Source organism: Oryzias latipes, chromosome 9 (genome assembly GCF_053564925.1).
Source record: "Oryzias latipes strain Hd-rR chromosome 9, Olatipes_Hd-rR_3.1".
Taxonomy (NCBI): domain Eukaryota; kingdom Metazoa; phylum Chordata; class Actinopteri; order Beloniformes; family Adrianichthyidae; genus Oryzias; species Oryzias latipes.
In genome coordinates, this window is record NC_136245.1 from 22,554,313 (window position 1) to 22,581,853 (window position 27,541).

At 40.0% G+C, this 27,541-nt stretch overlaps 2 protein-coding genes across 13 annotated transcripts in view; both read left to right on the forward strand.

Moving 5' to 3' along the window:
* Positions 1-11,053, forward strand: part of ap1b1 (adaptor related protein complex 1 subunit beta 1) — a 29,018-nt gene extending 17,965 nt beyond the window's left edge. For all 12 annotated transcript variants that reach the window (XM_011479147.4, XM_078952969.1, XM_078952971.1 and 9 more), the window contains 4 exons: positions 1,538-1,622; positions 2,704-2,790; positions 3,319-3,473; positions 9,882-11,053. In XM_011479147.4, coding sequence (XP_011477449.1) covers positions 1,538-1,622; positions 2,704-2,790; positions 3,319-3,473; positions 9,882-9,956 — 402 coding nt within the window. In that variant the 3' untranslated portion in view covers positions 9,957-11,053. The remainder of the gene's footprint in view (positions 1-1,537; positions 1,623-2,703; positions 2,791-3,318; positions 3,474-9,881) is intronic.
* A 1,176-nt stretch (positions 11,054-12,229) lies between these two features.
* rasl10a (RAS-like, family 10, member A) lies at positions 12,230-27,155 on the forward strand. The gene is made up of 3 exons (XM_004072370.4): positions 12,230-13,198; positions 22,961-23,085; positions 25,390-27,155. Exons 1-3 carry the CDS (start codon positions 12,983-12,985, stop codon positions 25,658-25,660), a joined length of 612 nt encoding a protein of 203 aa, XP_004072418.1. The 5' UTR covers positions 12,230-12,982; the 3' UTR covers positions 25,661-27,155.
* The last annotated feature ends 386 nt before the right edge of the window (positions 27,156-27,541 follow it).

A 27,541-nucleotide genomic window follows, 5' to 3' on the forward strand; every position in this document is an offset into this window, starting at 1 on the left:
GTTGTGTAAAACACCAAAGCAAATCTGGCAGCACCTTAAATTACACATGCTGTACATTTTCTGGTGTTATACTGTTTTACTGATTTAGTCATTTGGATTCCTCTCCATACAATTTCATTTAAAAAAAAACGTAATTCCTCTCATATTATTCTGGTGGCATTTTAACTTGGCAAGTGCATCATGATTGCTCTGTCACTTACTAATGAACATGTAGCAGCTATATACGAACCACAATCTGGTGCTTTTACTTTAAATTTTTATGACAAATCCAGACCTGGTCACACCAAGTGCCTCATTTAAAGCTGCGCATATAGACTTAACGTACATCAGCATGCTGGTACTTGAATTGGTGCCATAGCAAGAGAAGAGCTAGAAGTAACTACGGTATATGTGATTTGCTGTTGTTTGTCTATATCTTTTATTATTGTGAATTGTTTAGTAGTTAAGAATTGTAAATGTGTTTGTCTTGTTTAGAAATGATGATCATATTGCCTTCGTGTCTCATCACAGCTCTTTATGTCGCCTCTCTGAATAAAGTCAAAGTTAACATCACTGAAAAAATCCCCATTATGCTAACCAATGACGCCGTATTCGTGTTTTTTAGTACAAGAAATCAACAATGCTACTGATTGTTGCTGAATTCCTGTTAACAAATGTTCAAAGTGAAGCTTTGTGTGTTGTTTTTTTTTCCATTCCTATATTTCACCTGAGAATTAGATGCAGGGATGAATTATTCATGAACCATTCTTCTCACATCCACTGGATGAACCTGTTGTCCCTTTCCCATAGTGCTTTGTCCAACATACTAATCAGTATACTCCCTGCAACTTGTCACTACAAACGCTTCCTCTGGAAAATGTGCTACTGTGGCTTGAGCCTTCGGAGCTGAAAGACGGCTTCTTTTTAAAGCTTAAAAATAGTGTTTTTTAGCTAAGATTTTAGCTTAATTTTACTCATTTTTCATCATTTTAGTTTTAGATTTTGGAAATTCTGATCTTAAGTTTTCAAAGACTTGCATAGTGTGATTCAACATAGAGAAAGTCAAATGGCATCAAAGAGATTGTGTTTTATTTTGCCAAAAGGGTTTGACAATGTTGTAACCGCAAAATAACAAAGGGAATGTCATCCAGCACAAATTCTTTGTAGTTGTAGCTTAAATTTTTTGCTTAAATCTTCAGGACAATTACATCAGCTGTATTCCAGTCAAGGACCTCTCTGTCTGCCTAAACAAAATCATTAATGAAATTATAGGAAAAACCTCTAGTTCTGCTGCACCCTCTGGTTCCCTGTTTATTTATTTTTTCCGTTCGCTCTTTTCTAACCAACATGTGAGACCTTTATGGTTTTAGGGAAGCAAGACAGAATCCTGAAATATGTGGTATAAATGTTTTATAGATTTTTTTTAATTATTATTGATTGTGTAAATCAAAGCGTTTGCACTGAAACATTGTTTAAATGTGAAGGGCATGTGGAATTGCGTGTTGGTTCTCCTGCTGTTTGCCTCTCACCACCTCAATAGATGTAATCCATCCCACAGGTGGCTGTCAAGAACAACATTGACGTATTCTACTTCAGCTGCCAGTACCCCATCAGCATGCTGTTTGTGGAGGACGGGAAGATGGGTGAGTGTTTTCGCACTCAATTGCTTTACTTAAAAACCTTGAAGTCACGCTGACGTCAGCATTTTAATAAAAAAAAAAGAAGACCTTCACTGAGAGATTGATGCAAGCGCGACCGTGTGACGTAGATGTGAGTGACCAGCTGCTTCAGCTCAGTCGCAGCTCATTTTTTAACAAGTAATCTGAGATTGTGTTGACACGCTGTCCCCTTTTGACCTGTTCTGTGTTGATTTTAGGACCGCAACACAACATGATACTAAAAAAAGGCATGTAGCTTCTGTAAAAGAAAATCAATTTATAAATTTGCCAAATATATATATACATTGAATTTTTTAAGCAATATCAGTTTAATTTAAAATAGTTAAAATCCGCTTTTGTTGATTCATTTAATCAAAATGACAATTAATCATCTTCCCTGTTAATGCAGAGTTTTGAGCTCTAATGAAATAAAAAATAAAAAATTAACATAATTTTGAATGGGATATTGTTCCCTTTCTAACACCTCTAGTGGTCATATAACGAACTGCAACATTCAGTCATTTCAAATTGCCTTGAAATCCAGCAGTGTAAGGTTAGACTTTGATTGATGAAAAATATGCAGAAATTTGAGTTCCAATAAAATCAAAACGCCTACAAGTAATATGAAAACGCAGCATCAATGAATGTTGCCATGAAAAATGAATGCACAAAAACTCTTTAAAACCTGGCTTGTACATCTGTATGTTGTGATGTAAGGTTTAACATGCTTGTCAAAAGGATATTGTTCCTCTGTGAACATTTCTTTTGGTGATCATTTATAGAACTGCAACATCTGCTGCTTCTGGTTTGGCTGTAAAAACCAGAACAGAATGTTTGAGCTTGAGCTAAATGCTGAACTACTCTCAGGCTGGAGCAAACATTCCAGAGTCTAAGACATGAAACCTGGTGTTTTCAACTGAGCGGGAAAATGTAAATTTAACTTTTATAATCCATCAATGCTTTGCAATAAAGATGAAGAAAAAAAAACAGTTCGGGTTTAATAGTGTAAAAAAACACATTGTGGTGTGTGCCTTTTCTTTGGATTCATCCTTCTTTTCATCCACAGAGCGACAGATTTTCCTCGCTACATGGAAAGACATTCCTAACGAAAACGAGTCCCAGTTTCAGATCAAAGACTGCCACCTCAGTTCAGGTAAGGTGGCATGATTAGAGAAAAAGGCGCACAGGCTTCCATCCAGCTGAGCCACTTTCTGCTTTAAGAAAATCCAGACAGATCAGTTTGTTAATAAAGCAGAATTAGAATTTATAGGACTCGTCCTCTTTCATCCTCATTTAAATGTAATAAGTTAGTTTTGCAGAAATGTGAAGGAAACTGAGCAGGAGAGGAATCTGTAATGGCAGCTTAATGGAGAGTTCCAGCAGCAGACTCTATTTTCTCTGCATGAACAAAGAGAGTATTTCACGTCCTGCTGAGGTGTAACCGACTGATGCTGAAGAGAAAGGTTTGTCTCAAATTAGGGCCTGTATCTTAGTTGGAGTTGGTCTTCAGGGTGAAACATCTTTCTTTTTTTTTAGTGGTCTAGCACATTAAAAGACAGTTTCTTCTGACAGCTTTAGGACATGACCAGAGTCTGTGAGGAGCTTGATAGTACATTTTTAAACTAACTGGAGCAGAGCTGTCAAACGCATTTATTTATATATTTATATATTTTCTCGACAGATGCGGTCTCCAACAAACTGCAGGGTAGCAACATCTTCACCATTGCAAAGCGAACGGTGGATGGCCAGGACATGCTCTATCTGTCTGTGAAACTCACCAACGGCATCTGGGTTTTGGCTGAGCTGAGAATCCAAGCTGGAAATCCAAATTACACCGTAAGCATTTGTTGTTGCACATGATCACAGCCGTGCATTTGCTGCTACAGTATGTACCACCCAAAGAAAGAGCTGGTGAGACACAGTGGCACCTTTTTATTGAAAACGGAAAGGCTATTTTAAGAACATCCCACATGCTGTGCACAGATTCTCAAGAAGGAAGTATAAATCTAAAGGGAAGCAGAAAGATTAATCTCACTTCTGGGTTTTTATTTATGGAGCATTAAGATCCAAGCGGGAATCTTTGCAGCCCACCATCTTTTTATAGTTCGGTTTGTTTGTTTTGTCTCCAGTGATGGTGAAAGTCCAAGAATAGAATTCACTGCAGCTTTTTTCCCTTAAGAAATCTGTCTTTGTAAACGTCAGATTTCTTATCAGATTTCATTGTAAACATCATGTAAATGTAAATGCTGCGTGAGCAGAGATTTAACTTATTGGAACAAAAAAAGGTTGTTTTGCCTCAACTGATGCAGTGAAGAGTTTCTCTTTCCTTTACCCATTTCAAGCAGATACTTGCTGGAAAGCTTTTCAAAAATACTCTTGATTTTTTTTTTGTAGCTTGAAAACTTTTAAACACATTATAAAAGTGTGTTTGTGGTTCTAAACAGTAAAAATATTCACGCATCAAGCTCTTAATATACTCGTCTGAATAAGACATGACCAGACGGATCAGAATTTCCTATTTCGTTTCAAAGAAAAGACAAAACTGAAGAAATATGATAAAGCAAAGCAAATATTACAAAAATGCAAAATAAAAACCTTTCAATGTTGAGGATTCTTCTGGTAGGGCAAAAACAATCACAAACAAAACATTATACCGATCTTTTTTGGTAAAAGTGCAAAATATGCCGGTCTGAATTTTACAATTTCAAAATTGTAAAACTAAAATAACATTTTTTGGAAAATATGTCTAGAAAACATCAACTTTTGACTGGAGGAATGGAAGCCTCGTCTTTAGTGATAAACAGGATTGTGACAAATATCTTCCAAACACGATGACAAAGAGGTTTCTCTAGTCTGTAGCTTAGGTCAGGAGTTTACTGGAAGTTTAAGCAGCCAAGACGATCCAAGAACTGCTGGACAAACTCATCAATCCAAAATTACTTATCGGGATTTTTGGTGGATTTACTGACCACCACACAAGGACACAGAAAGAAAAAAATACTCTTGGTGATGTAATGAGTCGTGACCCCAAATTCTTCTCAATCAATACAATCAAGTATTTGCTCAGCTTTTGTGATGATGGTTATGCAGTCTGACTCATCCAGATTCTGAAGAATCTTGATTTGGTTTTCGAGCTTTTAGATTTAACATTTGAAGGATGCAGGCAGGATTCTAAAGAAGCATTTGCAGTTGGAAATGTCTCACATAACAAGCTTGACTTAAATATTCATGAATCGAGCTCTTCTCTGAGGACCTTCACACATTTTTTTCTCTAATTGTCTCACTTCTTTCTTTCCATAAATAGTGTAGAAACATTTGCATCTTCCATTCTGCACTTCCTGCAGAAATGAGTTAAATGAGAGCGCGGGACAGAGCGCTGGCCGTCATCTTTGTATATCATGAATGGAGATGGATGATAAATTCCCATTTGATTGGACAGGCAGACATGACAGAGATTGATGCGCCGTAATGAGTGATGAGCATGCCGAGGCAGGGAGAGCGGCCGGCCGGCCCGTGATTGGAGTGTGTTGGCTCCTGCTGTGTGTGTGTGTTTAGCTGTTTACATGGTATTTTCTGTCCGTTCTGATTTAGCGTGTCTCTGTTTTGTCAGCAAACCGCAGGCCTCACATCTGATGAATTATGTTTGGCTTAAACATGCAGGATGAGCAATCTTGAGCTGTGACCTTGGCGTGACTCCTCTCCCTGTTCATTTCTCTGTCTGCTTTCCCTTCATGTTTTATTTATGAGGTGGCATTAACTGTCTACTTGTTTATCTCTGCTTGTCCATTTGTCACTTATCTGGACCGCACTTATTAAACTTAGAATTTTGATCCTATTTCTTGTCATCAGACAACGTCTAGAACAAAATTGTGTAGTTTTGTTCTGATATGAGGTTTTTCCTTTGGCTGAAAAAATCCCACAACTTTTCAACGTTAAATTTCCAAAATCCAGGCTGCTCTTCGGTGAAGCTGCAGCGGTCCCCCCCAGATTTCACAGATGGATTTAAATCGTACAGTCAAGACAGGACGAGACCTTCACTCATACTGTGCTGCAAGCCCAGAATGCACTTTGGTGCTCGTTCCTCTGAACCGCTGCCTGCTGCATGGTCCCTGCGCTCTGTTGGCACCGAACATGAAAGCCAAGCTGCCAAAGCCTTTTGTCAGCTGCTATTTTTAGAGCTAAAGAAGTAAAGCCCTGCCACTGGCTGTTTGCGGAGCTTGATGGTGTTTCAGAAGATGAGACCCCAAAGTGATCAGCGCTCATGTTCATCAGAGCGTACGGCTTTCTGCACGTTGCAGCAGAAAGCTCCTGCTGTGTTTGCAGAAATTGCAAAACTGGATTCACATTGTTTTACCAAGTAGCCTAAACTACCTTTTAAGAAAACTAAACTTTGCTTCCCCCAAAATATAGCAGTTAAAGGAAGATGAACATTATCTATGGGGTCATTTTTAAATCATTTGCTGTTGACACAAAACTAACAGACCCTGTAAAACATTGGATATTGATTTTTTTTCATTTTTTTTTTCCCCCCATCGGACACCAATGAGACAATTTGACTGCAAAGGGAAAAGACCCCCCCCCCCCCATTTCCAAATGATGCATTTTATTTCAGACTTTTTTCTGTCATTTACGCCTCCGTTGCCAAAGCTCTATCATGGTGGCGAGAGTGAGCTTGAAGGGCGGAGTCACAAGTTGATCAGAAACATCATAAAATAAAACTGATTACAGCAGAGTCAGACAGCAATTCCCTTTATTTTTTTAACTTTTGTCTTTTAATTTCTTCCATTTAAAACATTTTATCTGGAGAAGACTTTCGTTTGACAAGTTAAACGCACATCTCCGAGCTAAAGTACACTTTAGCGCTATTTATGTAGTGCAGGATGGGTGTGCTGCTCATCATTTTGACGTGAAGCACCGGTGTTCTCTTCTGCCATCCGCTGTCCCCATGGCAACAATGTGACCAGTGATGTTGCCTGGGTTTTTATTTTTTCACCCACCCTCCTCAGGAACGGATTCTTGATGTTGTCTGAAACTCTGTTAATAGACTCCAAAAAGCTACCAGTGACAAATATAGATGCCATTCCTGAATGCAAGCATGCAGTTTTTCATTTATTTTATTTTCAAAGGAAGACTTTCATTGGAATTTTTTTGTTCCCTTAATCTATTGTTGATTTCTGTGTGACTCTTTTCGTTTTGCAGAGCCAGTTTGTTTTATCATTTAGTTATCAATTCATCACTCATCATTCATCACACAAAACTTATCATCAGCTGAACAGAAAAGCACATTTTTAAGAATTTCTTCAGAAAATATTCAATATTTTCTGATTTGTACAAAATAAGTAAAAAGCTGAAGTGCTTTCTGTTGTGCTGGCGAGAATCGCTGCAGTGAAATGTAAACTCATCTTTTCCTCCCTGAAGATCATCTTGACAACATCTGGACCTGTAGGTCAGCCGAGTGTCGCATGTGTGAAATGTTTCCGCCATGTTTCAGCGAGGAAAGCTTTCACTTATTCGCACTCGCTCATCAAAGAGCTGTCATCCCCTGGCCTGCAGAGCTCCTCTGTCCACTTTTACATCATGATATAAATACACACACAGGCTCACCTGCGGCACTCCTACATGAACAGACAGACTCTTTCAAACCTCGCCTGACTGCAGTCTGGTCAGGATTCTTTCCAACTCAACATCAAAGGCTTGTTTTGTTTTGGAGCCACTTCAAATTAAAGCTGCTCAGCATATTTTTTTTTCTCCTCCACACCTGCACATGTCCAGAGGCTGTCAACGGTTTTCATCTGCTTGCTCTCTGCATCCTGGACCTGATGTAATCCAAGATGCTCTCGGAAATGACCATTTCTGCTGTTCCTGGCTATTTTTTTTATTTTTTTATTTTTTTTGCTCAGTGGATGTGATGAATTCACAATTATGCAAATGTCCAGTCTGCTGCTGCTCAGTCCGTGCCTGCCCATGTGCCTCCTGTTCTCAGTCACAAGTCCCTCATTATTCTCCAGCAGGAGGAAGATGGAAGACCTTGGTTTTTATCGTGTGCATAAAAAATTTTGAATTGTTCATTAATCCACACTGAGATCGCAGGTGCAGCTCAACAAATTAAATGTTCTCCTTTTTCTATATTCTGTTTTTTTTGTGGTATATCAGTACTTTATCGAGCAGTGAATCTCTTAATCATCACAGTGCTGCACTGTGCAACTTTTTTCTGTTAGTTTTTAACAAAGATTCAGCTTTACTTCTGTCCTTCATCATGCAAAAAAAAAACACTTTGCTAAAGCCAGTGAAAGATTTTTTGGTAAACATCTTTAAAACTTAAGTTTTTTCCTCCAGTCTGACAGAATCATGTTCATGGTTTCTCGTTGTTAGATGTTTGCTTCCTCTTTCTGTTATTTCCTTGCGTCTGCACTGGGATTATAACTAAATTATCAACAGCCCCTGCGGTTGAACTCAAGTGCTGGGGTTCGAGATCCTCTCAGTTGCCGTGTTTGCACCGTGGCTTCTGCACGCCGTCACATCTTGTTGATGGCAGTGCGGCGGTCTAAATGTTGCTAGCAGCAGCAGCATGCATTAATAAAAAGCCTGGAGTGTGCTTTCACACGGCGAAGGGAGGCTGCAGCGGCGACTGCTGCACTCTGCTTTTTTCCAGACTTCAAACTGTAGTTACCGCTGCTTCCACTGTCACCTCATCACATTGCAGGTGAATAACTAATCACCGCAATTAAGATAATGGAGCAAACATCATAATGTATTAGTGTCACTGATGCAGGGAGAGGAATTTGAGGCCTGAAGCGACTGAAGGCAGCAGCTTCTAATCACAGAAATGGAGGATTATTGAATATAATACTTCAATAGGAGCAGCATTAATGCAATATCGGATTCAATGGAAGGAATAGTTTGAGAAATCTGGTGCTGGCTGGTAAATGAGTGAATGACAGAGGAGATAATGAAAATGTTATCTGTGTTAAATCCACAACTTTCCCAGCACACAAACTGTTCTGCCAGTGTTTTTTTTTTTTTTTTTTACATTTGAATGTAATTCATTGTGAGAGCAAGAGGAAAGTGTGCAATCTGTTTCTGCTCCCATAATGAGCTCTACATTATTGATGTTCCCAATTGTTAAGCAGCTTGTTTTAACCGTGCAGCACTTACTGACCATTTATCACTTACATTTTTTAAATGGATGATGATCAGTTTTCTACAACTTCATAAGAGTTCAATCAGAAGCAACAAGAGTAACTGCCTTTTTAATGTTTTGTTAAACCACTCTCCATTTGTAGAAATTATTAACTGCAGGATGACAGACTTCATTAAATGTGAAAGCTTTTTCCGATTGAGACTGGCATGAAGGAGTGGGCAGACTGCCTGGCCGGCCGGCCGGCCTCTAGTGCACTTCTGCATCTGTGCTCCTGTCTGTGCTGTTTGCACTTGAAATGACCGAATCAGTGATGTTTCCATTTAAAGTTCCTGTTTCCTCCCGTGTAGAAGAATATGGAACGTGTGTCTTGGTGAAAGGTGCATTCAGTCGATAAGCTCATTCTGAAGCTCCTCGTGAAACTATGTTTTGTGTTTTAGGTTGGACTTTTTCTTCTATTTTAGGTCTCACTCCAATAATCCTTTGATCATAATTTCTGCAGAGCGGCAGGAGTTCATTAGAAATGTTGAGGGTGGGACTGTTGGCGAGGAGTAAGCCAACCCATCATCCATCTGTTTGCTTGCTCTCCCGCTAGCTTACAGCCCCTCACATCCGAAGCTAACATTACTGGTGCAACAAAAATGGCGAGTGATATTGGAGCTATCCAGCCGTACAGTTTTGAGCCAGATAGCAGCACAAATGAGGAAAACAGAGATGGATGTACTTGTCTGCAAGTGGATACATCAGAATAGACTGGAGCAAGGAGCTTGTGGCTTTCTGTAGTAGCTTCTACGTCACACAAGCTTTTTCCAATGGCATCTTTGCATCTGCTCCTGATTCACAACGATTTGAATAAAGAAAGATTCAGCAATGCAATTTTAAGCTTAATTCTCTTAATATGTCCTCCAGCATGAGAAAAATGCCACAAGAGTATGTTAAAAGCACCAAAAACACAATGTTTATTGGAGTGGGTCTTTCACAGAGATTGAAGTAACGTAGTTTTCTCCTAGACTAAGCATTTATTTGTCTGCTTTTCAGTGATGTATCTAGTAAACGTTTCATTTAAACAAACCATAAAGACGTTTTCCCATTCTTGTCTCCCTCAGATTTCTCTGAAATGCAGAGCTCCAGAGGTTTCCCAGTGTGTGTTCCAGAGCTACGAGGCAGTGCTGAAGAACTGAACAAAGACCTGAGCATCCATCCATCCATCCATCCTCAAACACCACCTGGGACTTCCTGTTTGCTGGTTTTTCCTAAACCTTCTGCAACATTTATCTGTGGTGTCTGAATGTGGAATCCTTTAAAGTCTTCATTTGATCTAGTTTTGGTTCCCTCCTTCCCCCTGTTAAGCCCATTGATGTAAACAGTTCACTGCCTCTCTTCATTTTTTTAATGAAATAACTCCAGTTTCAGCAATTATCTCAGTTATCAGATGTAACATTCAAACTGGCCTGAGCCAGCCTCTAAAGGCACTTTGAAGCCCAACGACTCTGCAGATTTCATGCTATTTTTAGGATCTGCAATCATCATGTGAATCATCACTTTTTCCTTTTTATTTAGAGGTCATTTGAATAGAGGGTTGGAAGGAGACTTGCACTCTTACGCTCTGCCTGCAGGATGTGGATGATGGCTGTGCAGAGGACACCCACGTGCTTCGGCTACACTACTGTTGTCTTTATTTTATAGTTTTCTTTAGTATCTGTGGGGGGGAAATGAAACCTGACCACTGCTTTCCTGTAACGTGGAATGACTTGCGTGTGAGTGGAAACTGTTGGTGCGTGTTTCTTTCAATTTTACAGAGGTATCTTGACTTTTATAGCAACAGGTGCTCATTGACTGGTCTCTGGTTTAGTTCTTCTATGCTTTATTTTGTGTCTTCAGTTTTGTTGTACATGTGACAAAGTAGGAAAGCCCTTGAATGGAGGATTTTATTTGCAGCAGCTTTTAATTTTTCTCCAGATCTTCAGAGTAACTCCTCTGAGTTCCTCTGACTAACAGGAGATGAAGACCCCGGTGACCAAATGCTACACTGGCTTGTTACAACCTGAAAGTGAAGGAAAAAAAAAATCTCTCAAATTGATTTATTTTGTGAATTGCCACACTTCACCTTTGTATTTGAATATTTCTGCGGATCACTACACAGAACACTGCATTCTAGTGTATGTCTATGTGGGAGAAAAAGGCTGTATAAAATCTGGTGTTTTTGACTAATTTCAGCTGTTGCCTGTAGATCATAATATCATTTAAAAAGAACAATTAAAAGTCCTGATGAATTAAAGTTTTTTCTTGTTGAACGTTATTGTAGAATAATAATTTATTGTGGCATCTCTATTTTTCATGGTAAAATTTGTGGAAGGCGATTTGCCCAGACACTTCACACCACACTGCATAATCATCTGCACCCTTGAAGATTTTCAAGTGTCTCTGGTCACAACCTTGAGTTAAAGCTGAGGTTTATGCCTCACAGCAACTTAAAAGATTGGAGTTTTGTTTTTTTTAAATCCAAGATGTTTTTGGAGTGTAAACTCAAAGTATAACAAACTCAACCTATATCAAGTGGTAAATTGGTCATTTCAGTGATGGAGATCTTTGCATAAGGGAAAAAAAGCCGTCCACTCTAAATTAAAAATATCCTAAATGTACTATTTTGGTGTACATATTAAACACTGAAATGTTCTTGAAATAACCAGTTTATTGTTCAGTTAAGGTGACACATTAGATGAATAATTATAGGACAGTTTGGAGGTGAATTATGAAGATGATCAACCATCAAAACTTCATAAAACAAGAGTTAATTTTGTTTTTTACTTGTAATGTTTTTTTAATAGAGCCATTTTTCCTCAGCTTTGATGTCTCAATTATAGACACCACACTGACAGTTTTTCTGAAGCTTTGCAAAAGCTGCATTTGGGTTCCCAGCCAGAGTATTTAGTTGATTAAATCGGCAAAAAAAATAAAGTAGTTTGAAACAACAAAACATAATGATCTGAATGTTTAACACTGAAAAGACTCAACTAAAATCTCTATTGGAATAATTTATTTGTATGGTTTTGGTGAGCATTTGTTGCCACTCTTAAGATCTTTAACATAATGACATCTTTCTTTGGTTTCTTATTAAGAACTGATGTAAACGCATTTTGTTTAGTATAAACCTTGATGGAATTAACAGTTTCTTGACCCTTTCTTGAGAAGCTGACAAGGTCTTGTCAGCTTTCTTCATGCGTTGTCCCCGGCAGTGATTGATGGTACTCATCGACCCTGACGTGCCCAAGAGCCCGTCCACTCTGTAATAAGTCAGATAGCCAGTCTTGTCTGCGTACCTCCATAACCCCGCACACGGCGCCGATGCGTGGCCTTTTCCCTTTGCTATCTTGCAGCGTATGGGAGCACCAGGCTTCCACACGCTTTGCGCATGACACGATCCGATTGGATGCGCAGGGCAGGGGATATTAGTGATGTGAGAGAGTCTATCCAACGGCAGGCGCGCAAGGCTCGTAACCACACTACAGATGCCTTCACAGGAAACGCAGGTGTGTCGGCTGCGTGGACGCTTCCGTTTCCTGTGAACCGTTACCGAACGCGCAGAGATTTCATGCCGATTCAAAGCACGTGGGACGCTTATTTACGAAGCCTCGTGGCTGTGCGCCTTCCTGCCTGTGATGGAGGAGCGCGGCAGTGGTGCATCACTGGAAATGAGTGAGCGGTGCGGAGGAGATCATCAGTGAAGACATCAAGGGCTCCCGCGCGTTTGGGCAAGGTCAGACCCTATCCTGGATTAAGATTATGTCCACGTGGAGAGAGCAGGAGTGGACTTTGAGGATTCCTCTTTGGGGACGAGGTCGACAGGGGATGTCCCCTGAGGACAAAGAGTTTCTGTCGGTGCGTTGGCTTGCGGAAGCTGCAAAGATCCCCCTGTTCGCGTGATCATGGCTGAGCATCGCTTCTAAATAATCTACAACAAGCTGCGTGACTTCTCTCTTGCCTCCCCTCACCTGGGAGATAAAGTTTTCCCGCTCTGCTCCTGAGGATTGGGGGGTTTATTTACCCACTGATTCGTGTCTGACGCACAGACACAGTTGAGGCCAGTTCGTGGGATTTGAATGCTGCGAGTTTGCCGAGCAGCGGGGAACTGAATTCCTTCAGAGCCGTGGACCTCTAGAGTCTGGCTTGCTGTCGCTGTCCATGGTGCTGAACCCGAGCTCCAGGAATGGTGGAGACGCTGAGTATCGCAGTGATCGGTGCTCCCGCAGTGGGCAAAACTTCCATAATCCGCCAGTTCATCTATAACGATTTCTCCGAGGGGTACACGGCGACCAGAACCAGATATGTGTACAGACCCTCCGTCATTCTGAACGGAAACATGTATGAGCTGAAGATTTTGGACGTCCCGCCAATCGCCTCGTTTCCTGCGAGCGCCAGTCAGGTATAGTCCCCCCACCCCCTTCACTTCTCAAGATTCAACTTTTTAAATTGATCCCGTCATCTCAATTTCTTAAATCCACGTGTCACTTGCTTGGTCTTTGTTTAAACTGTCAAGCAGCGCATTCACAGCTGCTGCCAAAGACAAAACACCACTTTTATTTAGTCGCCTTTCACTATCAGATGTCTCTACTAGTTGCTATGGAGACTGAGTTAAAGCCTTAGAGCCTCACTTTGACGGTGTAAAACTCTCAACCCCCTCATGAGGAAAGAATGAGGTTTTTATAAGCCATAAGATGCCTTCTGCAGAGTCCTAGCGGTGCTCACAGTCAGATCTATTCAGATGAGCCTACTGCCTTTTTCGCTGCTGGCTTTTGAGCATTTGTCTGCTAATGGGATGCTCTGCAGGAAGCAATGGTCAAAGTCTGTGCTCTGAAACAGAGCACACTGTCCTTTTATTCAAGGCCACAGGTCACATGGCACGACTCATTAGTCACAGAGTTGTCAGCAGGACAACTAAAATGTCTTTTTTTTGGTATAAAATACGTCTATGGCTGCAACTCCTTCCTTGCTTGAGTCACAAATTTCCTCCTAACATTGATATTTTTTAAAATTGTCACATGCTTCAAGTATTTTATTCCCGGTTCTAGTCCCTAGATTATAATGAAGACAGGCAGATTTCCAATAGTTCAGGGAAAAGCCAGCATGACACACTCTCAGCAGTCAGAATAGTTTTGCTGAGCTTTCTTTCCCTCCTTTCTTCTAGTCAACAATCCTTTAAGTCCTAAAATCCTGTCTTTGTGTTACCATTCCTCCACTGTGGACACACAAAAGAGGAATTTGAGGGGAATTGAAAAAGCTTGTAACTCAAACTCACCCTATGAGCCTTCATTTAATCTTTGCATTCCAAAAATAAGTTCTGACATTGAAAGCCGTTGTTTTCTTTGTTTTAATCAGAACGTGTTTATGGGTTGCACTGCAAAGCATGAAACCTTATTTTTTCCTTTGGGTTTTGTAAAAAAGAAAAAGAAAAAAAAAAGTAGCTTTTTGAAATCTTGTGACCCATTCCACCTATGTCTAAACCTGAGGCGTGCCTTTGACCCTTTGTAGCGCCACTTGAGAGGTTGCGGTTCTTTCACAAATGAAATTTCGGAGGTCACCTCCTCAAGCTGCCAATTACCACAGTGGGAAATTTGCCCTTTTCTAGTTTCACAGATAGCCGCACAAAAATGGGGGGGACAACAAAAGATCATCCTGAATGTGAGGTCTCACAGTGGAGAAAGAGTTACTCATCCAGTCTACTGGAAGAAAATAGGAAAGGGACGTTATGGTGTGCCGCCCACAGGCTCCCTCGGAAAAAGCTCAGGGTTTAATAATTTTTCTGCTAAATCATTTTGAACCCCCACATTGGGGAAAAACTGGTAGGTGTGAGCAGACAGCATAGGAGAATCATACATTTCATGAGTTTAAAGTGTAGGAGTGTTTCCCCTGAGGGCTGAGTCACTTCAACCCTTTTTGTTGTTGTTGTGCCTTTCCTTCAGCCGGCACAGCTCACAGTAGCACCAGACTTCATGCTCTGCAAACTCATGGGAGCTGGTGAGGAGGTGAGAGGGACCCTGTACGTCAGGGTCTCTGTGTAAAGTATTCAAGGGAGAGAGAAACAATCAGCTGAGTGCTGCAACCATCTTTCAATCAAGCAGATTTATGGTTGCTAATTTGCTGAGTAACGACTCTGCAAGACGTGTTGTGCTTTTTCATTTTCTGGCCCTGTTGTGTCCTGCCTCTTCCAAAGCCCACTGCTCTCTCTTCACCATGAGGGCTCTTTCCCTGGGTTGCCATTATAGTCAGAGGCATTTGACCAGAGCCAGTAACAGAGCAGCACAAAGAACCATGATTTAAAATTTACTTGCTTTTGCTCAGTAAATTCAATTAAAGCGGCATTCCTGGTTGGAATACTGCTGGGAATAAACCACCAACAGAGAGCAGGGCAGCTGTGGTTGATTTCATTATTATTTTAGTGAAACGGTTAAAGCAAAGGTTACCCGGTGAAGTATAATCCATACTGTAACATTTGGGACAAACAAGCCTCGAGTCAGTACACCTCCATACTGATGCAGCTTTTCTCATTAATGTAGATTGTGTTTAAATAGATCCGACTAACGATCTTTAAGCTGTTTCTGACCCAGTTTTAACTATATATTCTTTTACTGCTTCAATTATTACTTTATTACTGGGCTCCAACGATTGATTTGCTTTGCTGTTGGGGAGGTTGTAGCTTGTCCAGAGCATCTGCCACAGTTTTGGCTGAAGGATGCAACAGATTTAAGCCTGATAGAGAATTTGCCATAATTGTTCTTGTTATTTTTATTCGTGCCATAATGTATCTCCATGACTTCCTCCCACTCAAGATGCCTTCTCTCCCTTCTCTGCTCTCAAAAGACATTTTCTCAGTTTTCTCTGTTAATACTCTTCAGTATAATGGCACTGAAATGATGGCTTTTATGTGCTGCGTATTGTGCAATTTGGACTCTGAGTCAGGAGGAACATGTACACATTTATAAAACAAGTTTGGTCCATCCAAGTTCAGAGAGACTGCTATAAAGTAAATGTTTGGATGTAGATTTTCAGCTGTTCTTGTGTGTTTCGAAACAACCAGTTGAACTTAATGGAGTGGACCCTAAATGTTGTTCTAAAGCAGGTAGAACAGTCAATCTCTGATTGGAAGATTGCAGTTTTTGACACTAAACCCCACATTGTTCCTGGTGGTTACAGTGTTCGCCACCAGTGTGTGAATGTGTATGGAGGTAGTAAAGCGCAAAAACACTGTACATTATAAGTCAGAGCGTGGTTGTACCTGACAGGCAAAGTGAAAACAGACTTGAGTGACTTTGCAAAAACCAAATTTTACCTTCAAAAAAAAAGGAAAGAAAAAAAAATCGGAGGAAATTAAACCTTTGCAATCTAATGTGAAAACAGAGGTATTGTTTTTTTTTGTCATGTCGAAAAAGCATTTCAAATAATCATTTTTATGGTGAGTTAAAAAAATCTAATATTTTAGTCTCCTGGCTTGAGCTTCTAATCCTCCATTGTCCCTCTCACTTAATACAACTTTATTTATATTCCCAAAATTACAGCAATAGTCGTCTCAATGGGCTTCATACCGGAAATTTAATAATAAACAGGAAATCATGAAGAACATGAAGTCATAGAATTCAATAAGTAATGGCTAAAACTAAACTAAGCAGACTTGGCTAAACTGGGCATCCCTACCCTTAGATCAGGGGTGTCAAACTCAAATTCACAGTGGGCCAAAATTAAGCTGTTAGGTAAATTCATGGGCCAAACTCAATACTTACTGAAAAATTAACTGCAACTGATTTGTAATGTTTAACCTTTTCAAATTGTGTCTTCTTATGTTAGATGCTTTCATCACAGCCACGTTAGCTCCGCACACAAGACAAACAGGTCTGTCCTTTATGTTCGTGAACAGATAATCTGCCCCCCACCTGTCTTGAAAGCTTCTGTTGTCCATCTTTCGCTTGGCCATTTTTGTGGAAGGGGAAATTAATTTGTCCGATGTGACTGGAGCATGGCTGTCAAGGACAATCAACACAAAAAAGGAGCGCTTGCCGGTTTTGACTGCGTTCCAAGATACTAGCAAAGCATTGTGGGATATGTAGTGTTAGCGGTACAGTATATACCGTGGGCCAGCTCTAATGCACATTTAATATGTGGGCCAATTATAATTACACTGCGGGCTGAATTTGGCCTGTAGGCCTGAGTTTGACACCTGTGCCTTAGAGCCTCCTTCTTAGTAAGTAAAAATCCTAGAAAAAAACGGATTCGAGAAAGAAAAAAAGAAGAAACGTCAGGGATGTCCACATGGAAGAGGGATCCTCTCCCAGGACGGACAGGCGATGAACTAGAACTCTTAGAGAAGAAATAGCTTATCTTATGTCACAACTACATGTTTGAATAGTCCAGCAGAAGGGCTACATTCAGATGGAGTTTGGGAATGGCTGGAGGCTCCAAATGAGCTGAAGGCGAGGTCCACAGCCAAGGACAGGAGCACAGATGAGTCAGAGGCAAGGTCCACGGTCAGGCACAGGACCACAGATGAGCCAGAGAGGAGGTCCACAGTCAGGTACAGGAGCAGAAGCACAGACGAGCCGAAGGTCGAGGTCCACCGCCAAGTACAGGAGCAGGAGCACAGATGAGCTTAACTTAATTTTAGATTCAACTGCGAGCCAGTGAATTGAAGCTAACACAGGAGTGATGTGTTCTTTTCTGCTAGTTCCTGCTAATAATCTTGCTGTTGCACTTTGAACAAGCTGAAGACTTTTTAAAGAACTTTTAGGGCACGCTGCTAGCAGAGTGACAGTTATCTAGCCTAGACTTAACAAATTCATGGATGAGTTTATCAGCGTCACTTTTGGATGGTACAGTTTTGATCTTAGCTATATTGCGCAGGTGAGAAAATGCAGTTTTAGAAGCCTGTGATATATGATAAATCCTGGTGAAATAAAACCTCTAGACTTCATCCATAAATTCACTCATCTTGTAAACCCGCTTCATCCCTTGCGGGGTCACGAGGCTGCCGGAGCCTATCCCTGGGGCCACTTCTGGGCGAAGGCAGGGGACATCCTGGACAGGTCACCAGTCTGTTGCAGTCTCTAGATTTCTAAATGTGGAAATGGAGGCTATATATTTACGCCATCCAGAGAGACTATCTGATCAGACAAGGCATCTCTCAGGTTTTTAGGGCCTAGTATAATGACCTCAGTTTTTTCTTGGTTTAGGGGGAGGTAATTAATTGTGTTATCTTTCCAAGCATTACAAAATCCTTGTAGGATAACTTTTAGCTCAGTTATTATGAAATTTATTAAAAAGATGAGCCAGACTCGATTCATTCAACATTCCTAGAATCTGTCCTTGGTCACTTCATCATAAGTAGGGTCAGGGGGATAACTGTTTCTAGCTATTACAGATTGAAGACAAAGTACACTCTGCACATAGGTCCAACGAGTTAAAAAAAAAAGTCCCTTTTTGTCTCAAGTGAGGGGAAAGAACGCTAAAAGCAATGGCTTTAGACCGTTTTCCCAGTCACAGGTCATCTCTGAGTAACGGGACTTTTATCCACACAGGATGAATTAGACTTTAACTGCACGTCAGGCAGCTTGGCCTTTGCATGACACATTTCTAATTACTCACCACCCTTCCTCAAGGGTCATCGTCCTGTACTCGAGAACCATCCATCATAACCACACATATCATTAAAGAGCCACCCCCAGCCTTTAAAACAGGTGTACACCAAAGTTCACTTCCCCTCTGGCAGAAGGCGGCATGTAAATTATTGACTAGTGTTTAAAAAATGTGTCTTTCTTTCAGTTCGCTGCAGCTGAATGAAACAGTTTTGTTTTATTCAGATGACTCACATCCTGATCCAGAGTTCACATCATCTTTGGCTAATTTGCACAAGTTGGGATATTCAGATAATTTTCTAGTAAATAGAATTTCCCACACTTCTTTGTGTTTTTTCTAACTATTATGTTTTCTTGTGATGCCTTGCGGCTGGTGTCTGAACCCCCTACCCCATTTTTCCTAGTCCTCCACAAACATAAAGGCTCACCCCAGTCTGGGACACAACAGCTTTATCTTTTAATTTTAGGAAACACAACAGCTTTCTCTTATTCGGCTGTAAGCTGACTGTGGCCAGCACAGTTGTCAGGGAAACATATTCTGTTTGGCTCTTGAGAAGAAAAGGATGGGATGCTCTTTTTTTAGTGCGCAATGTTAAGAAGGCCGATTGGAGCATAAAGACAGTGACACCCCAGTTAGGTGCTGAGCTCCCGCAGATGCACACTCACACTCCACAAGTACGCATAAATAAACATGCTGCGCACCTAATTTGCATTTATCTCATTTCACTTCATCTTTGCCAAATGGATGCACGGTCTTCCATTTATTTCTTGTTTTCTTTTGTTGGAGGTTGTAGCGTTTCCTCTCCAAGCTCCTCCTCTGCATTTAAAAAAAGGACTTGAACGACAAAGACCCATTAGATGAGAACCAAAGCTCCTATTTTTAGCTCCGGAGATGTGAGGCTGCAACTGAAGCCACCGTGCCTCTCAAGTCTTGAGTCCTCTTTCAATTATCAGAAAAGGTTGATGTGTGATGATATGCGTTTCTAGGGCGAGAATGTATTATGTGTATGCGGCGTACAGGGCACAACCTGGATTCAAATTCCCTTAAGGAGAAGAAGAAAAAGTTTGAACAAATGATAGAGGGCTAAAAGCTGTCCTGTCCTGTACGATTCTCAAAGAAAAGCAAGTAGTCACATTTCCGCCTCCTTTAATTTTCCACTTTGACTTCAGTCATTTTACACATGTTTGCTGGCTTACCTGATTGCCTGCATTATCTTCCTGCTCATGTGTGAGGCTGTTTCTTCCTGTTGATACAAACCCATAAATAACCTCCTCCAGGCTGAACGAAGCAAATTAATTCTCATCAATGTGCTGGCATTATCATTAGCATCATCACACCCTTCATCGATGTTTCCCTTCGCCTCCTCTTTCACAAATGAGCAGTCTGTCATCTGTGCACAAGTGACCCTTTACCATCATTTTTCCTGCACTGACATTGCATTTTCATTTTTAAAACTCTCATTTCAAGCCTTTTCGAGAAACAAAAACATCAGTCTGATCCCTTCAGTCAGCTCTCTGCTGCTACACATGTGGGTCACAGCAGCAGTATGACAAACACACCATTTAAAAAACGTCTGGCAATAGCATTTTCAGATTTAATTTTTTAGTTTTTTTCAGATATTTGTGGTCATTAGTCAAAAAATATGAAAATACATCAAGCGGAACAGCTCTCAAAATCTTGGCATAATATGGCAAAAAAGACAGATTCAGTGAAATATTGGGCTTCTTCCTGACAATTTGCTTCTAAATTATTGAACAAAAGTATTAATTTCATTGTAAGTGCAAAATAAAAATACATTTTTTTTCTTTTGAAATGTCAAACTAAATAACAAACACTTGAAAAGGGGTCACATATTTTTTGTGCCGTGGTTCAACATATGCAAATTACAATTATGGAAATATGGAAATTATCCAGGCTGCAGTTTATCAAAATCATCTGCTATTTCTTGGTCACATATACCAGATAAAGATTTTTTTCTTATCATTTTCACATTTTTTTTCATGCATTTTTTTATATAAAAAATATTAAAACACACTATGTGATGAATTCTAAGTGTTTGATTTGGCAGAGGCTGAACAGCTTTCAGACATGTCCATCCTAGAGACTGAGATTATTAACCTTAAGACTCTAAATCCCTGATGAAAGTGAAGAATCTGGAGATTCTTGTCGCAGCTTCAAGACCACACACACAAATACTTTCTGCTGATTTTTCTCAGATATTCTTTTGACTCAGAGGACACCATTGTTTTGAAAAAAGTATAACTTTTAATGGAGGAATACACCGTATCTATAGTATAAATAAATGATCTATTTGTGTCACTCTCAGAGAAAAATATACGGAACAAGCTTGAACTTGAGCTTCTATAAATAAGTCATTAGTTGTCTTAAAGAACACCGAAAAATCTACTTTGTCCATGTAAACCCATTCTTTAGTATCTTTTTTTCCTTTTAAGGTGATGCTAAATTAGGTGGAATTTTCGATTTGGTACTAATCTTTTGTGCAACATATGGTTCAAAAGTGTTAGAGGTGACGATCTTGTTCTGTCTTTTTTTTTTTAACTAAAACAAATTTAAAGGTGAATAGATGTACTGTATTAAAAATGTTAATTTTTTATAAATGTTACCTTTGCTCTTAAATTTAATCTGACAACTTTAAGATAAATTATATTTAACAACTTTATGCTTCCTGCACAGTTTAATAGCTGTTCTTTTCCACACTTGAGATTCAGCACAATTTCATGTAAATGAATATAAGTTTGTAGCAATCTTGGACTCCAGACCTGGTCCTTTGCAGCGTGCGGTAACACCAGAGCTTATGTCGACATCCTATCTGCTCATCCTTTGATCCACTTCTCCCTTTTTCATCTTTCCTCAGTTCTCTCAGGCCTTTGCTTGTTTTCTCATTTCCCTTTCTCTGGAGATCTGTTCCCCCTCAAGTTCTCCTGTTCCTCTTTCCCTCTTTATCAGATCAAATGTTTATAAATTCATTGCGTTCTGTTCAAAGCTGTAAGTGTTGCGGTGAGCTCGGGGGGAATTGCAGCATGAGCAGAAGAATGGGTCACAGTGTTTTCACTGGAACAAATGTCCCCCAGTAAGACACAAATGCACCCAAATGGGCGTTAATTACACCTTGAAAGTCATTAGCATCAAACAAGCCTCCGCCGTGATTTGAATCACAAGCCTTAACCAAGGAGCAGCACATGTAACTGACCTTTTTTGTTCCCCTGACAGAAGGTTAGTGTTTGCTCAGGCCTGACCTCTGTCATCGTCCTTGAACACGTGTAACTAAGCGACCAAGCAATGCTTTTTGCTGTGTAGTCACTGGACGACTTTGTTACGGTCTGTGAAACTCCAAGAGTCAAGTGAGCTGTAGAAATGGAGAGAAAGTGCAGAGTCAGGGAATTCACTGCAGTTTTTCTGCAGCAGAGCTTATTCTAAAACATTACAGGAGCACAGACCATCATCTCCGTATTCTGTAAAAATCCGCCCTTTGAAGCATGAGCTGCGTGCTTGATTGGATGATTAACCCTTTAGGAGAAAATGTATATATAAATTATAGTCTCTGTTTGTTAAAAAGAAAAACAATTCTGCTGTAAAAATGAGTCCTGTTTTCTGTAAAGGTAACAACGTGATTGGTTTCCTGTTGGTTATTATGACAGTTATAAAAGTTTTTAATTATCTGCATTTGTGTTGGTAAAGTGTAAATAATGGATCAGAAGTTAAGAACCAGATAATAATAATTTATGTAAAAAAAAAGGTTAAGTAAAGCATAACAGGGGTGGATTTACATAAGTTTGCTTCCTCCTACACCTTTTAAAATAAATTAAACTATTATTGACAACCTTAAAATGTATTAGTATTAATTGTGTCATGTACTGTATGAATAAGAGCCAATATGTCCATTTTTGACTGAGTAATTATAATAGACTTATTTACATGCGTCTGTATAAATATCTTCCAATCAATTCATGACTAATTATTCTAAGTTTGGTATATCTGTATGTTGATATATGTTTTGTTATTTGTCTTATTTAGTTTAATTTTTGTTTTAACGGCTTGAAATAAACCATTTCCAAATCCAAATTTTGCTAACATTTTTAGTGGCAAGCATGGTTGGGAGTAATTCATTACAAAAGAAATGCCATAGGGCAATAGTTCAGTCTCTTTTTGAAATAAAGTAGTGAAAGGCTTTACAAATGAGCTTGCCATGTCCCTCCGGAGTCTGTCCTGGCTACTGTTGAACAAAGGGTGGGTTCACCCCGGACAGGTTGCCAGTCTGTTGTTGCAGCACACACAATCAAACAACCACATAGACTCTCAGTCACATCTAGGGACAATTTAAAGTCACCAGTAATCCTAAGAAGCATGTTTTTGGACGGTGGGAGAAAGCCGGAATACCTGGAGAAAACCCACACATGCACAAGAAGAACATGCAAACTCCACGCAGGAAGGTCCCAGCCAGGATTTGAACCAGGGCCTTCTTGCTGTCATTAAGAAAACAGACATGTCTTAAATGCCTTAATAATGACCAAAGAAATCTCTGTCATTTGTGTGTGCCCTTCAGGAGTGGATGGATCTGCGCTGCAGAGGTGTCCGCAATGCCAACGCTTACATCCTGGTCTACGACATCTGCTGCGTGGAGAGCTTTGAATATGTCAAAATGATCAGACAGCAGATAGTTGAGAACAGGTAAAGGGTTAAGTGTTCTCACTGGCTGTTCTGTTGGCATTTCAGGTGATGTTTTATAACATTTCCTGCTGGTAGAATGCAATGTCGAGGTCTGTCACAGAGATTTTAATTTCATCCATTGTGACTTTAATGTTTATTTTCCCCTTGGAGTTAATATGTAATGAAACACACTCTTCCAAGAATTTCTGACTTGTCTTGATATTAGCTGGTGCCAGAGAACTGCTGCTGCTGATGCAATGGTTCTAAAACATTCCTATCTTTGTCAGACTGAATAAATCTTCACAAAAAATAAGAGTAGAGAACCACTGGAAGACAAAATCCAGGTTTTGTGTTCTATGAGGCTGTGCCTTGAAAGGTCAAACACCAGAGGGAAAAAAATTAGCTCTGAAAAACTACTGGTAGTCTCCACACATTTACATTTAGAAAGGTACACCGAGGTACCAGTTTTATTTGCTTAGCCCTACATGGCCAAGCTGTGATTGCAGAGTTCATCACAACATTCTTGCAGCTACACTTATGGTCCCTAGACAGGAACCCTTCATGATCAGCAGGAGAGCTGACTGCAAAAGCTCCACAGAACCTCAGAAATTTATATTCACAAAACAAAGAATTCGTGTCAGAAAGAATGAGACAAGCAAAAAGCTGAGAGGGAACAAGCGGAGCTCTGAGACGATGAATAATGGAACTTAGGAGGGTTTTTTTTTTGGCGCTTGCAGTCTTCAGCGGCAGCAGAACAAAAATAGTGAGTTGGAGCTCTTTGGGTTGACAGAAATCTGTTTGGAACCACACTAACCTAATTTTTCTGCCCTATTTTTTAAGCCCTCGAGCATGAAGCCAACCTTTAGCCCACTGAGGCTTTGTGACAGCAGCGTGTCACACCATCACTTTTTGCAGCCTTTCATCAAAAACTTATGCTTCTGGCCTTTAATCCGTTCATCTTACTCTGCAAAAACACTCAACAGAGATATGTATGGATGTTGTTTGTTTCACATCCGCTCTGGAAAAAGGAGGATAGCAGTTTATCAACTTTGTCGAGATATGAGCATTGAGCAATATAATATTTCTTCTTTCTTTCAAGCTATCTGTCCATCTGTGAAAGCAGGCGGGAAAATATGCATAAATATGCAAATCCACGTCAGACGAGGAGACATGACAAAATGACACATTTATTCAGCATTAAAGGAAAAGATAAAAGCAGGAATTTTACCCCATCTCTGCCTTTGCTGTCTTCAGGGAATCATCAGATGACTTATGCCCACATGCAGTCCTGCCTCACTGCTTCTCACTGACTTAAATCCTTCAAACATCCAGCTTTTTTTTAATTATTTTTTTTACGAAAACAACAATTTAAGTTCAGAATTTCAAAGTTTTGCAGTCATCCATGCATTTTTAGAATCCACTAAATCCCGTTTGATGTCGTGGGTTGCTGGATCCAACCCAGTTAGTGTTGGGTGAAGGGGGGGTACACTCTGAACAGGTCGCCAGTCTGCCGCAGGGCTGCACACTGCCATGCACACCAAGGGGCAAATTAGAGATATCACTTAAAGACCCACTCCAATGAAAATTGTGTTTTAGGTGTTTTTAACAAGTTCCTGTGGCATTGTGCTTAAAACTGCATTTTTGAGTGTTTATATATTCAACTGTAAACTGTATAGCTGGATAGCTCCAATATTTCTCGCCATTTTTGTTGCACCGGTAATATTAGGTTGGGGGTGTGAGGGGCTGCAAGCTGGATGGGGAGAGTCTAAACAAATGGCTGATGGGAATTCAGGACAGGCATACTCTGCATCAACAGTCACGCCCACAACTCAGAGGCGAATTTCTAATGACCTACTGCTACTCTGCAGAAACTATGTCCTAAACAACACAGATTTTTTTTAATTGGCTAAAACCTGGATAAATTATAATTAGAAGACCACTGGGAATGTTTATAAAATAGATCAAAAGTAATTGGCGTTGGACTTTAACCGATAAGTGTGAGGCAAACCACCATGCAGCCCTCAAGTGTAGTTACTTTGTTCCATTTTTTCTGTTTTTCTCAATTCAAGCTGCCAAAGGGATGGTGATCTAAAACCACCAATCAGATGGAAAATTTGAAATTCATGAAGTTTCCTTGAGAAGTGGTAAATAATCTATTACAAAGCTGCTACAAAAGGTGGTGATGATACAAGGAGCTCCATTCATTCAGTCAGCCTCCCCTCAGTTAAAAAAAAAAAAACCACTGAGCGAGCCATAATGATAAACATCAGCATAGTAGTTATGGTGTTTAGTAAATCAATACTGTTGTGTTGTAATTTCTTGCAGGGAAGGCAGCAGCAACGAGGTGCCAATCCTGGTGGTGGGTAACAAGAGAGATTTGCAGCGACAGCGCTTCATGCCTCGCAGGGCCGTGTCCGTCCTGGTGAAGAAGACCTGGAAATGTGGTTATGTGGAGTGCTCTGCCAAATTTAACTGGCACGTAATTTTGCTCTTCAAAGAGCTGCTGGGCATTGCTGTGGCAAGGGGCCTTCGCCAGAACCACACCTCCATCCGTCTGCAGGGGGCTCTACAAAGGAATCGATGCACCATCATGTGACCCAGAGAGCTCCCTCCAGCCCTCTTTACTCAGGGGCGAGAGCGGCACTGGAGAAAAGGACTTTTATCATAATGGCTGGAAAATATACCCTGTGGCCTCTTGCTTAACTGAGCTGATTTTTCATACCGAGGTTTATTAGTCTTGCGCTGTAAAAGACACTTAAAAAGTCAAACACGATCATCAAACCACTTTGTTTCTAGTCGATTTCTGCCCACTGTGTAGAAACAAGGAAGGGAAGGAGGAGCAGAATAAAACCAATGAAATAAGTAAAGCACAGTTACTTTTCTCACTTTAGCTGAACAGCTAAAGATTTCAGGCTGTGCCTCCCTAAGTAACATGGCAGCAGGTCTGTACCCTGGCCTGACAGGATGATAGCTGCGTCTGTGAGACTCAAAGCAAAAAAACGAAAAACAGCAATATCATTGAGTCTTCCTTTTGAATTTATAATAGACAGCAGAAACTCACTGGATTTATTTTAAGATTTGAGGCCAACCAATAGAATAAAGGCAAAGGAAAAACCTAAAATACATAAAGATTAAAATGTATATAAATACAATTAGATGATGTTTATCAGTAGATATAAAAAGTAGCCTATCTTTTATTTCCTATACTTGTCCCTATTATCATTTGGCTTTTTTTAAATGAATTTTGTGGATGTGGCAGATTACGTGGAAGCCGGATGTAGGTTTTAGGCCTGACATTAGATTATATTTCAGAGATAACGAAGGAAAGCAGAATACATGTGTAAAAAAACAGAGCTATTTGAAATGCAGAATAGGGGGGGTAAATGTTGAACGCTTTAAAAAGATTGGAGGGATAACATCCATTGGTTAGTACATATATAAATAATCGAATTACATTCACAAAGAATGCCACATGCTGTTTGCTGTGATCCACCTGCACTTAGACATCCAGCACAAATAACTACAGAGAGCTTAATGACTTCACTAAATGCCCCTTCACACACAAAAATTGATCACCATTAAAGTTTTAATCTCAATTCTACTTAATTGGTAATTGTGTGAGCTGCATTAATTAGGTCAGGATAAGTACTCTGTGCATATGGCAAGCCAGCAGAATTATTGTACATAAAAATGAGTCATGAAATAATCAACTTGCATGTTTCAGTTGGTAGAACCAACAAGTCAGGGTTTAATTGCACTGATGTGAAAATGTAACGTTGTGTTTGATTTTTGTATTACATGGTTTTCTCACACTGTAATGGACGAATGTGATTGTTTTTCACTGGAACGTGAGAGGACAAGCTTGTGATTCTCTCCAAGATGTAGTGTTAACCCTCTAGTTAGGCCAGATGGTTGTATTCTTTCTTTTGTTTGTCTGTTTAATTTGTTTCCAGTAAGAGAAGAGAAGAGAAAAATGTAGCAGAGACATTTTTTAAGAAAAAAAGGAGAAACTGTGTGTAGCATGAGTTTCCATCTGATTGTTTGTGTGTGCATTACCAAATAAAAAGGGCTACATTTTTTTTAAGGAGAAATACTTCATGTATTTATTTTGAGGAGTTGGTACAGTGAGTATTACCCCCTTTTAGATTCATGCTAAACCAAAACATTGAACCCCCCCCAGCATCTAATTTCTGTGTAACCACATTTGTATCGTTTTGTCAATGTTGCCATCTTGTGGTAGTGTAACGTCTTATTATCAGTACCCAGATCAGTGCTAAACAAGAACAAAAATGGTTGCTTTTTCTTTCTTTTATTTACATTTGTAAGCATACATGGGTCCCTCTGTTCTATCTAAAGCTTAAGGTTCACCCAGAGCTCTTTTTTAAAATCTTTACTCCAATCATTTTGACACAAGCCATGTTCCGATTTGATTTATTTGTTGCTTTTTCTGTCTTTTATCATGCTTCCACTATCTTAC

Coding starts and splice junctions, on each gene's coding strand:
- rasl10a (XM_004072370.4), top strand. CDS start 12,983: ATGGTGGAGACGCTGAGTATCGCAGTGATCGGTGCTCCCGCAGTGGGC. Junction 13,199..22,960: donor TTCCTGCGAGCGCCAGTCAG/GTATAGTCCCCC, acceptor TGTGCCCTTCAG/GAGTGGATGGATCTGCGCTG. Junction 23,086..25,389: donor CAGCAGATAGTTGAGAACAG/GTAAAGGGTTAA, acceptor AATTTCTTGCAG/GGAAGGCAGCAGCAACGAGG.